Raw genomic sequence first — 12484 nt, 5'->3', positions numbered from 1 at the left:
AGGCAAAACTGGAGACCAAAATTATGCACAAAATTAGAGAAAAGAGAAGGGGAAAGTTATGTGGCAATGGGGGAGGATGATGGAGAAGACACCGTGGAATATAAGGGAATGCAACTTTATCTTTTATTATAACTTATATTATTACTTTTTATTACTTTATATAATCTTTTTACTATAACCTGTCTGTGTGCCAGGTATGACATGTGATTTTGCCAGTGCTTGCTCTAATACAGATGTGTGGTTTCTGTACTTAATATGTAGACACATGTCACTTATTGTTGAGTTTTTCACTGAAATTGCTATTCCATTTTGATATAAAATTGAGGCATTGATGTTGCAGTCATGCTTTGCCTGACTCCTGGTTGCATATTATATTCATATCTACATTTATTGGCTCAACAAACACCCTTATCCAGAGTTGCTTTCAAAGAAATAGCACAGAAGTGCCTCTGATGAAGTCGAAAGAACAATTGTGCATATAGAAAACCACCACACATACTGTAATAACTTATGGCATTTTGAATACAGAAGAGATGTTTATAATACAGATGTTTATACTAATTTGGGCAGTGTTATTTAGTGTTTTATGTTAGCTTGTGTCCCTGCTTTGAGTGAGTACAAGGACACTGGCAATAACACCAACAGCAGCTGCAATAGCATCATTTTCACTTTTTTGTTTTTAGATCAACACATTGCAAAAAATATAACAATCCACACAAGGCAGAAGTTCATTGCAATGTGCTAGCTTATTTGTCCATCACTGAAACCAGCAAAAAGCTTTCATTGTACAGTTTAGACCAACAGATCTATCTGAAGTCAACCAGAGGAGAATCCATAAGTATCTCCACTGACAATCACTTTTTTGTTGAAGAGAGCAACTCAATGTGTCTGAACAAGAGCCCATATTGTTGTCGGGATTGCTTAAGCACTTTAATGAAGTGATCTGTGTGCGTTTGTTCTGATCACTACTTGTTCCAGCTGGTGAATGAACCCCTTTTCCCTGTTTTCTGGTCCTGTATTTTTTTAAAATGCAAAATTCTAAATCTGTTAATTTAGGGGCACATAGTTGGTCGAGGCTTTTAATGCAATCATACATAATTTGACAGAATTTCCATTTTGACATTTATTCAGATGGGAGAAACCATTACCTAGACTTGTAGCTCTGGAGACTTCTAACAGAGATTGGCTTGATGGTCCATTTTGTTTTCCAGATGTACCCACTGCTCCGGTCTCCTGGGCAATGGGATTTGGACGATATTTGTTGTCAAAATTATCTGTTAAGTTTAACCATACAAAACAAACCTATTAATCCAAAATATATGTGAATTAATAAAATGATATTTCAGGATACTGATATGTACACAATATCCACATATATATATACCTTAATGGCTGCTTTCTTACTTCCCACTTCCATGTCATTTATATGATAATTTGCACAAGAAAACCATCAAGAAGAAAATTATATTCCTCCCGCATCGTCCATCTTGACCTTGTCCAGGTCCCATGTTATGGTGTGTCTCCACTCTAAATGGTAACTATTATCATTAATCTTCAGATATTTGTGATACAAGAAAATAACAGTTAGGTGTGCTCCAGTTGTGGGTCCATCTGGCAGATTAGTGAACTAAATCAAATGTGCCAAGGTGCAGTCTGAAGAAGGGTGACTCCAGAAGGTGCTGGTGGATGGTGACAGTTCTGCTGTGAAGGTACTGAGTGACTCTGCATGTTCTTCAGGCATGCACTTTGAACATTAAACACTGAGCATAATTCTTCTTCTGACAGGGCTCATCTTTGCATTTTCACACCCAGACTTTGGAGAATCGTTGTTACCTTTTCTCATAAGACATCTATTTTCCCTTGTACCCTCAGGACCCAGAAATAACACAATTCACTGGGATTTTTGAGAGGAGAAAAAAAAAAGATTGTTCATTCCAAAACTAATCTCAGAGCATCAAAGCAATTTTCGCTCTCCAGTTGATGGTTCCAAAAGCAAGGCAAGGGAGAAGAATTTTAGAATACAGAAAGGGAAATCATTTTAAATTTTGAACTGTTGACAGTATTCTGTCATCTTTCAATCTTGGCATCCGTACATGCATTGAAGAACTTCTTGGTCATTCTCAGCCACTTGTTGCAAGGTAGTGGGCTTTGTTTATTTTATTTCATTTCAAGCATTTCCTTTCAGTTGGTTGTGATAAGGGCTTTGGATTTTCAGAATCACTGAAAAGACCGTGACTGGGAACAGAATCAGTTGCTCTATGGCAAGAGATTGGTGCCCAATTTCATTCAACTCATTTTTGTCTTTCATTTTTTTTATTTAAAACTAGTTATGCCTCTTTGAACAATATGTAACTGCAGCTGAAATGATGGTTATTGCATCTGTCCTGCCATAATTCCAATTTTAGTTTGTGGGTCTGTTGCAGTGTTAACTTCATACCTCAGTGCAATTTATATTGCACATCTCTCTCTCTCTTTCTTTCTCATCCCAAACCTCTCTCATGGCTGATTAGAGATTTTTCTCTTTGGTTAGATTTGTTTTTTCACAAACAGTGAAAGACAAAGATCTTCTTGGAATTTTTCATCTGATACACGAGCTGTTTGCTCAGTGCAACCTCAGATACAGTTTGGAAGTGGTGGATGGTAGACATATTTTCCTAACATTTGAATACCACTTTTCATAGAAACATGCATTTTCTCCCTTAGATTTGGAGCTGGGACGCAATCTGATTTGTAAGACCTACATACAGTACAATCATACCATTAAGTTCATTTCCATGACCTTTATGCCAACACATACAGTTCCAGCTTTTGAATAGACTGAAATGTGTTTGTATTGTTCCATATATTGAAACATATGTTGTCTTTACGTTTTTCAGCCATTTTACTAATAGTTTTTATAAGTGTTCACTGTGTATTTCAAAAAATGCAAGACCAATGTTGAGACAAGATGACGTGAATGGGTCTGCCTGTGGTAGCTGATATTTCTCTGCTTCCACCATCACAATAAAGCCCCTAGGTTTATTTACTTGCAGTCCTGCTATGGCACACAGTGTTTCCATGGCAACCGTTTCTGGTCCTTTTAATTCATTGGACTGTATTCCAAACAACAAAAGAAGGGCCATGCTACCTTCCCAAGACTAATGTTGAGATTCAGCTCTGTGTTAAGCATCTTGGTTCTGACTTCACTCATCACCCAGCAGAAAAAAGTCCAAAAATATTATGCTTCTGTACAAATCCACTTCTTCTGACTCAGCGGTTGCAATGGCATTCTGAAGGAACATCGGTTCGGTAGGCACACCTCTCAGTATTTAGGTTAAACTTGGGGGTGATGTGTCTCATGTGGTGCATTCTTTCTCTGAGGTGAAAGAAGGTGATCAATAACGTCTGAATATGAGATATGTGAGGATGATTACAGTGTGAGTTAGGATGTATATGTGTCTTAAGATCACAATCTAATGTATTGTGCAACAGGACTATGTGATTTTGCTGTAATGTCTCTGCTTTTAGAAACTATGAAGCTAGTTGGCATTGAGAGTTACTGTACCATTGTTATCATAGCAAGCCATCAATGGTGAAACTACATGCAGCTGGTTTGTGGTAACTGGTTAAAGCATTTCATGTAACAATACAGATAATAAGATATTGTAAACTGATAATTATAAAAATTGTTATAATGATGTAAATGCAAAAACAACGACAAATATATGTTTGTATGCCATATAATTTAATAAAGTATAGACATTTATTTCATTAGTGTTTCCCCCTGAGGGTATAGCGAACTCCTCTCTCCAGCACTGTAGGATATTGCAATCAGTGCAAGTTTTGATTTGCTGCATTTTGTTTAGGGTACCCAGCACAGACATGGAAATACTGCAGACATATCAATGGCAATGTTTGGGGCTCTATCGTATCTAAGAGCACTCAAGATTTCCTCTTGATCTCAGGGTCTTGTTGGGTTAGGTGGAGTCAGATTGGGCTGGAAGTGCTTTCATCCTTGATTGGAATGCATGCTCTGTTTTTGGGCTTGTTTCTTTTTTTTTTTTTTTTTTTTTTGGGCTTGTTTCAATTAATCCTGATGTTAGAAGAAAAAAAAAAAAACAACAAAACCGAATTTAACTCTCTGAATGCACTTCCTGATAGTGAGAGGTCCTCTAGTGAGAGGTCAAAATATCAGTCCTTCCCTGCCAATTGGATTTCACCAGTAATGCAACCCATAAGTCCGAACACCATACCTTAAATATCATGTATGCCACACATACAGCTAGGTACCTAGTGGCACTGTTTTATTCAAATACAATACATTTCATAGAAATACAAATGTCAGTCAATTTTTTTTCTCTATTCCTAGTGTCACTTTACCAAAGCTGCATTTTTACTATGCTATAGGAAACTTAAAATGATTAAGGGTGCTGATTTTATTGGCCCTTGAATGTACTAGATTGGTTCCTACAAAATATATATGAGAACCAATCTCATAGTTGAAGGAACCAATCTCTATGTAGCTTGTGCTTTATCTAGTTACATACATTTTTTTCATTCTTTCATAAATGTATAGTGAACCAGAACTTGCCTAAATCTACAAAGCTGTGGGTACAACTATGAATAGACTCAGGCCGTAGCCAATTATGGTTTGGACACCGTTGCCGTTCCTGGACAAAACATATACCGTTTACTAAAAGCTGCATGTGAAAGTGACTGTTCAACTAAATCGCAAGAATAATTTTCTGTGGTGAGGCGTCCTTTGACATGAAAAAGACAGTGGTGCAGTTCAGTGTAAAGAATCGGAAGGATCCCCGATTCTGCTGCTGCTCGGTTAGATTTTCCAGTGTTAGGACTTCATTATGTCGTGACTGGGTTGAGCATTGCAGATTGGCAAGAGTCCACTGGGAATTCTTTAATCCCCTGTCTCAGGGAACACTTAACCCTGCAGGAGAAGGCTCGCCATTTGTACGTACTGGAGAAAGGCAGAAACCATGAAAATGCGTGGACATGTAAACTGCGGCTAATGTGTCTGTGTATGAAGCAAGGTGAACTCTACATGACTCAAACTGTGCCGTTTAGGTTTCTTTCTGTGGAAGTTGATAGTTAAAAATGTACAGCAGATGTACTTCATTCAATCACCATCAGGTGTACTCTGAGTGATATGCAGCCCTACTGGTGTCTCAGTTTGTGTGTGCGAGTAAGTGAGCATGTTGTGATTAATAATACAGTGTTTGTTATATGGGAGGGAGGGAGTAATGCTTTTGTGGTCCATGGTGAGATTCACTTTGATGTCCAGACAAAATGCCTTTGGTACCTTTCTGAATTTACACTTTATAGGCAATGTGAATTTTAGAGGCAGATGGGGTAGCCAGGAGTGGCAGATTATTCACACTACCTGTTGTACTATTGTCTGAGTTCTGTTGAACCAGGTATGCTTCAGAGGGTGCATAATTGCACTTTGCAAAGGCAAATCTGGCTGTGCAAACTTTTAAATGAAAATTTCCCATTATGTCATGTTAATTCGTGTTCCACTAATTATATATCAGTTGAAATTTGTTTAGATTAAAAATTAATGTCTTTTTTCTGGTTTTCTATACATTGATTTTATGCATGAAAGAATTACATTTGGGTGGTAACGTATGAGCCTGACTGGCAGTTTCTTAGCAGCTCATAGCTCCTCCTGGAATTGCCTTGTTAAATTGCAATATACCTTTACTCTAGTTATGAGTTTGAGTGGGTGGGGTGGTACCCTTCACTTGACTGGATATCTTTGGATATCTTTGTCTATGCACCAAGGTACCAGATTCCGCAAAGTCTCTCTTGTGATGCCTACCTGTTTATTTTGTTGCCCAGGTTATCTGACTTCTGAAGTCCAGTTAGTTGTGGTCTCCTGCTACTTGAAGTGGGCACCTTCCTCTCAAAACTGTTTTTTGGGAGCCAACAGCCAAGCACATATTGGCTGATAAACTGAAAGGAAATGATGCTACTAAACTGTGGTGTGCCAAGGAAACTAGGATTAAATGCATTCAGTTCCTTTTATGTTAAGTAAGACATATAACAATCACATGTTGAAAGAAATACATTTTCTCTGACTACAGAGAAAATTAAGATCATCTTAAGTAGACTGATCCACAATAAAAACTTTTTTGTGTTCCCGTCATGCATCATAATGATGTTTTGCCCACAAAACAAAAGGATATTGGCCATGTTTACTGGTGTGGTGGCACAACACAAAGGCAATGTGTTTTAGTGTGTAGTGTGTTATTTCTATATTTTCATTGTTTCCGTACACAAGTTTGAAAATGTATCGTAACCATGCAAGCTAGGGGGCAGTGTACTGACCCAGAGTTTGTTTTTAAGTTTGGCATGTGAAAGGCCAAACTGTCTTTGTAAGGCCTTGGCTCATTTCATAGCATTAACACGTGTCTTCCTGTTTGTTTTCCAGGAAACAAACTCAACAAGGATCTGAAGCACTATCTGAGCCAGAGGTTTCAGAAATCGTCCCCGGACCACGAGCTCCAGCAGACCATCAGAGATAACCTGTACCGCCACGCTGTGCCTTGTAAGTGCGCTTTCCACCTCTCATGCTATTAAGAGACTATGTTATTAAGAGACTGCATGTACTTAGCAGGGCTCCAAATATATTGCTGCAGTATTTTTGTCTGGGATCTCAAGTGTGCTTTACTGCTCCTGTACTCCTCATTGTTACATTTCAACTGATGTCATCCCATTGTCTGGTGTATACTGCCCATTTCGAAATGGGTACATTGAACAATACGAAAGTAGTCCTATCCATAAAATAAATGTTCATGGTGATGGATTATTGAGATGGTGTTGAAAAGTCATTTAGAATGCCAAGAATTGCCTCTGGAGAGACAGTTCTGTTTAGATGCTGTCGTCTCTGCCACAAAAAGTCTAAAGTTCTTCAAACTGGCTTGATACAGGACAGTAGTGTGGTGTTGAAGTAGGAGCAGACATTGTAACCCAAAGGTTGCCCAGTTGGGCACTGATGTTGTACCCTTGAGAAAAGTACTCAACCTAGATTGCTTCAATAAAATAGGTGGCTGCATAAAACTATGTAAGTCGCTCTGGATAAGCAGCAGTAGTAAGTAAGCTAAGCAAGGGTAATGTAGCATAATGCAATTATAAATCTTCTTCCCTGTTTGTATACAGATATCCTTTTCCCAATATTCCATATTATAACTGATAAATGGCCACATTATTTCTCCCCAAAAACCCCGAACCACCTTCAACTGCTTGGGGAAGACTAGGGAAGTTGAAGTGACAATCTTCATTGCTGGGGTCGGGTAACAGGGCAAAGTAAACTGGGAGATTTTGCGTCTAGAGGTGGGACTACCATGAGTTAATTGATCATAAAGTGTGTCACAGGTGGCGGTCTGCAGGATTTAAGAGGAGTGTGTTTGCTCTTTTTTGTTGTTTGTTTTTTTCTTTTTTCTTTGATGTCTGTATCGGTGGAAGTCTCTTGTTGGCTCTCAGCCAGCCAGTGGTATTCTTTGAGGCAGATGTTTCCCCTTACAGACGTCAACAAAGCCAGTGCAGGCTAGCACAGGGGAGATACCCAAACTCTGTTGCTCTAGCACTAATCATCATGGTTTCCCAAAGATGGGCGTCCCCCAAGTGAGTGTGATTGTCCTTATGCAGATTCACTCTTGTCATGACATTGGCCCCAGGGCACTGGTCACCTACCATCAACAATGAAGCCAAGTTGTTTAGGTAGGTGGTCCATCAGAAAATTTAACATGGAGGCCTTGCTCTTGCCTTTTAGCTGCTCATGTGAAAGGCTACAGGAACAACCAATAAGCATTTTTTTAATTGGAGCAGGCTCGTAGAGAAAGCGTATCTTCCGTGAGGAATTTCTCAGCTTCCCAGGGGTACTGCAGTCTGGCATGCCAGGACTAAGGCGTCAGAATGCACTCAGAGCAGTGACTTTGTGGGAGAGAGGTCATTGTCGTGTATGCGAGAGAGGGTCAGCGAAGTCCTTCCAGGAGCCCGTTATTGATTTTGTAGGGGCGGTTGATTTGAGCTCCAAGACAGAGAAGGAGATGCTTTGTTTTTGATTAGTTGTTGGGTCATGCGGCAGATGAATTTGTAGAGTTTCTCTCTCTGCAAGAGTTCACCAAAGGTGGGTTCTGTGTTTAGACCCTCACAGAGGCAGGACTCAATACAAGCATTCACTGACTGGATCTGCATGCTGTAATTGTGCCCCTTGTGAAAATCTCCATGTTAATAGAGACAGGGTATGACTCATTATTCAAATCAGGCAGGAGGCCACCTAGGAATTATACTATTGAGAGCAAGGTACAAGGGCAATAGTTGGGAGGGTCACAGAGTGATTGTACCTATAAGGTATTGGCTACCAAGCCATGCATTAGCTGGATGGCTGCCTGTGATACAGATGTTGACAAATGGATTTGTTAGCCACTTTTGTCCTTATGCTATGGTTTTTTCCAGGAATTCTCCATAGGTTCTGTCAGCTTCTGCATCTTTCTTTTATTCTGTTGCCGTCATGACAAAGCAATGAATCTAACTATGTAAATGGATGCTTGATTTGCTCATTTCTCTTCATCCATCCAATCAGCTAGAAGTGCTTTTTTTTTTCAACCCGATGCAATTTGATTACGGTGAGATTGACCATTGCTCTCTGATCCATAAGTTAAGAGTATTTCCAGGGATCAATAAAGGCAAAGATTAACTGCAGTATGTCTTGTTCAAAACTTGACACCCGAGGACACAGGTTCCAACTGCCTTCGTAGAATTTTTTTCTTTTTTTAAAAAAAAATCTTAGTTGATCACATGTCATGGCATGTTATTGGATGATAATCTATTGCTTTGATCCCCCTACCTGTCTTTTATCATATGCAATGCCCTGAAGTGTCCACATGTGAAAGGAAAACTGTCGTGCCATGGCTCCTGTAGGTCAAAGCATCAGCAGGCAGGCTTAGAGGAGGGGTTCATCTCCCTTAATGAAAATCTTGTCTCTGCGCTTTCCTGACTTTTATACCACGTCTGAACGTCTGAATGCCATAGCATTTTAGTCGGCCAGCAATTGACCCGTGTCCCTGCGGTCGCTGGCCTTTTAGATGAACATTTTCTCATGTTTCCCCCCTCCATCCATGTGACCATTAAGCCCAGCACAGTGGACCAATCCCCAGCTGGCTGGGATTATCAGATCCTGTATATTGAAAATAGAATTCCCCAGTGATTATGCGATACACATGTCGGACACATAAAAGATCACTCACTGTGAAAATGACTGCGACGGTTAAACGGCGTTGTGAGACAGAAAAGAGGAGGTGGCAGTAATTTATAACCCAAGCGTGCTTTTGAAAGGGCTTCCCTCCAAAATATTGTGCCTTAATATAAGTAATGTATGCATTGCAAATGATCTGTCATCACACAGTAAAATCCCTTTTCTTTTCTCCAGTTTCAACATGTTTGCATTGAAATTTTCATGTACTTTCCATGTACTTTTTGTGCATCTGGATGCCCAGCTTATAAACTAATTAATACCTGAGAAAAGCCATGGTTCAGTCTCCAGATAGCATGATGGGTCTCTGTACTCTGGGATTTCCTGTATAATTTTTGCAAGGGTCTTTGTATAGAAACACAGCCATAAGCAAATCAAATATATAATAATGATAATGTTAGTATACAAGTGTCAGATATGCATATTATGGGGTCATGTAGCAAAAAGTCATCATTCTCTTCTATTTTCACTAAAACTACTTTGACTTCCATACCCTTGGGTCAGCTTTGATTAAACTTGGCATGCTCCTAGTATGCTAAGGCAGTCATATGCTAAGACATTTTCATTCAATTTTGGAGGATGTTTTTCACAATTTTCAAAATTTTTTTGAAGTATACCATTTATTATATCAATTTGAAACTTAATATACATACTCTGCTCGTTGTAATGCAACTTTTTGCCCCATGAATTATTTACTAGTTTACTAGTGCAGTATTGAATTTTCCATCATTTTAAACACATCATATGAGGAAAAACACTATCTCCTCATAAACCATTGCACTGATTTGAACAGAATGTACGAAATCATGGAACCTATCAGAATAAATATGGCTAGCAATTTGCAGCATGCACCACTAGGTTAATGGTTCTCAAATTTGGTATGTAGAGAGTTTTGGCCTTACCAGAAAAGTGTAATAATTTGCACATGTTCCAATTATTACAAAAAATAAGGCAAGACATTGAAAGTGCCCATTTGCTTAGCTCCAGGTCATTGCCATTTACCTTATTTTCACCTGGAATGTAATTACATTACAATTACTTAGCATACGCTCTTGCTTAGTTTAAATTCTGTATTCAATTTATATAGCAGGATATTTATCAAGAAAATTTAGGTTAAGTAACTTTCCCCAAGGTACAACAACAGTGGCCCATGCAGAAATCAAACTGGCAACCTTGGGTCATGAGCTTTGCTACTTACCACACAAACAAGGATTGTCATTGTGTCCATTTGGAATGCACAATGCTGATCTATGAATAAGACATTTACACTCACACCCTAAATTCATTTTTTTTCAAGGCGCTCTATGTCTTCTTTATTCTTAAATTATTTATCACCTTCCTAATTCCTCATTATATTAACAGATTTTTGACATATCCCTTCTAATTCCTCACATGAAACAACAGTTTTTTTCTCAAAACATTTTTAATGATTCTATTATTGAATTCCCATTTGAATAATTCAGCATTGTCTTGCACAAATTATAACCTGTATTTTAAAAAGAATTTACAAGAAAGTAGTTGGCAATATGTAAGACAGATAATGTTGTGTTACAGTTATAGTGTTGTACTGTGTATTACTATAAAAGGATTCCAATTCATTTATTGTAGTACAATTCACCGAGGGCCATCTGATCATTGAAAAGCTCCTAAACCTTCTTCAGGGTTTAGGAGCATTTCAATGATCCTAAACCTCAATGATCCTAAAAGAAACGTTGTGAGAAGAATGTGTTTTTATAAAATGAATTGCACATTGCGGATACTTTCCAGTGTTTATATGAGAGATCACTGAGGCAGATCCTGATTTCAGCTGTGTACATAAAATAGCTGGTGTATGGATATGTGGAGGTGGGCAGTAGAGGTATGATGGATTTAGTGTGCTGATTGATTGTTAGAGAGGCCCTAGGGGCACTTTGAGGACGAATATGAAAAATGGTTGGGTGTGTGTGGGTGTGTTTGTGTGTGTGTGTGTGGGGGGGGGGGGGGGACTGTCTTGGACAGGGTGGGGTGCACAGCAGGTGGCTCCTGCCAGCTTGACTTCACACTGCCACTGTGCAAAAGGGATATTCCACACGCTCCCTGTAGCTTAGGACCACTGTTACCGCCCCTGCAATCCAGCCCCGCCCCCAAAAAGAGCAGAAGGGCAGTAGAGTGATGAAAACCACAACGCAGCCATTGGGGTAGCCCTCACAACTCTCCATCAAAATGCTTCGGACACACAGGAGGGGATGGGCCTGAACAGAAGTGAGACATGCTGCACATGTGTGTTTATGCAATAAGATCTGCTGGTAGCAACGCACATGTGGTGCGTGTTATGAAATTGGATGAGGGGGCATAGGCCGCAGGCCTGTTAGATGATATTGGAAATTCGTTTTGAAGGCCCTCAGTTTGTGGGGTTAACAGAGGCCCTCTGTGCTTTCTGTGATGTCTGGAGCATGGGATACAGGGTTTTCAAAAATAGGCTATACACAGTGCCTTCCAAATTTATTGTTACTTGTGCTTGAATAAGAATTAAAAAAGTTATAAAAAGTACACATTGGGTATTGTTTCTGCTTAATGTTTTTAATGTTATACTTTAATATCACTAGCATTGTACAAAGAAAATAGTCATGTTGTTCACAAATAATGGATTTTATTCTAGAAATACAAAGATCACATGTATTCACACCTTTAAATCATCTTTAAATCATTTCCTTCTATACCAACCAAGACTTCAGCTTAGTGATGAGCTCGTTATGCTGTTATCCTGTGTCTCCAGAACTGTCTGCATGGGGGGGGGGGGGGGGGAGTACGGAATGAAGAACAGGGAAGGAGCATTTTGAATATTGAATATTGAACAAGGCACTTGTGAGATAAGATCAGTAGGACGTTCTCCCAGCCTTGTGAATGAATGGTGAGTGATGTCACCTCCTGGAATTTTATGAGAGTGTAGCTCTGCAGCTGCTGCTTTGTTCAACAAGTCAATGTTTTGATGGCTTGACCAGCAGGTCATCTTGCCAGGTGGCTAGAGGCCCGAGGCTAGGGGAGGGGCCTGGGGGGTGAGGGGTGAGGGGGGGAGGGGGAAGTGTGACCCTACAGCTAAGGAGACTTTTGTTCCCTCTCTGAGAGTTTGGCACAGGGGTAATGTTGCGTTATCAAGTACTGTCCCTCAAAATGGTACTAATCGTGCTCTGATATCGAGAGGCATTTTGCATGTTGGCTTACGTGTCATTTTCATGAGTGTGTGCAAGTGCTTGA

General features: G+C 39.5%; 1 protein-coding gene across 13 annotated transcripts in view; it reads left to right on the top strand.

Annotated features, from left to right (window-relative positions):
- Window positions 1-12484, top strand: part of magi1b (membrane associated guanylate kinase, WW and PDZ domain containing 1b) — a 133865-nt gene that overhangs the window by 56086 nt on the left and 65295 nt on the right. For all 13 annotated transcript variants that reach the window (XM_036530258.1, XM_036530255.1, XM_036530260.1 and 10 more), the window contains exon 2: window positions 6428-6544. In XM_036530258.1, coding sequence (XP_036386151.1) covers window positions 6428-6544 — 117 coding nt within the window. The remainder of the gene's footprint in view (window positions 1-6427; window positions 6545-12484) is intronic.

This window comes from Megalops cyprinoides, chromosome 6 (genome assembly GCF_013368585.1).
Source record: "Megalops cyprinoides isolate fMegCyp1 chromosome 6, fMegCyp1.pri, whole genome shotgun sequence".
Lineage (NCBI taxonomy): Eukaryota > Metazoa > Chordata > Actinopteri > Elopiformes > Megalopidae > Megalops > Megalops cyprinoides.
The sequence above is the reverse complement of the archived record's forward strand: the minus strand, read 5'-3'. Positions and strand labels throughout refer to the sequence as shown.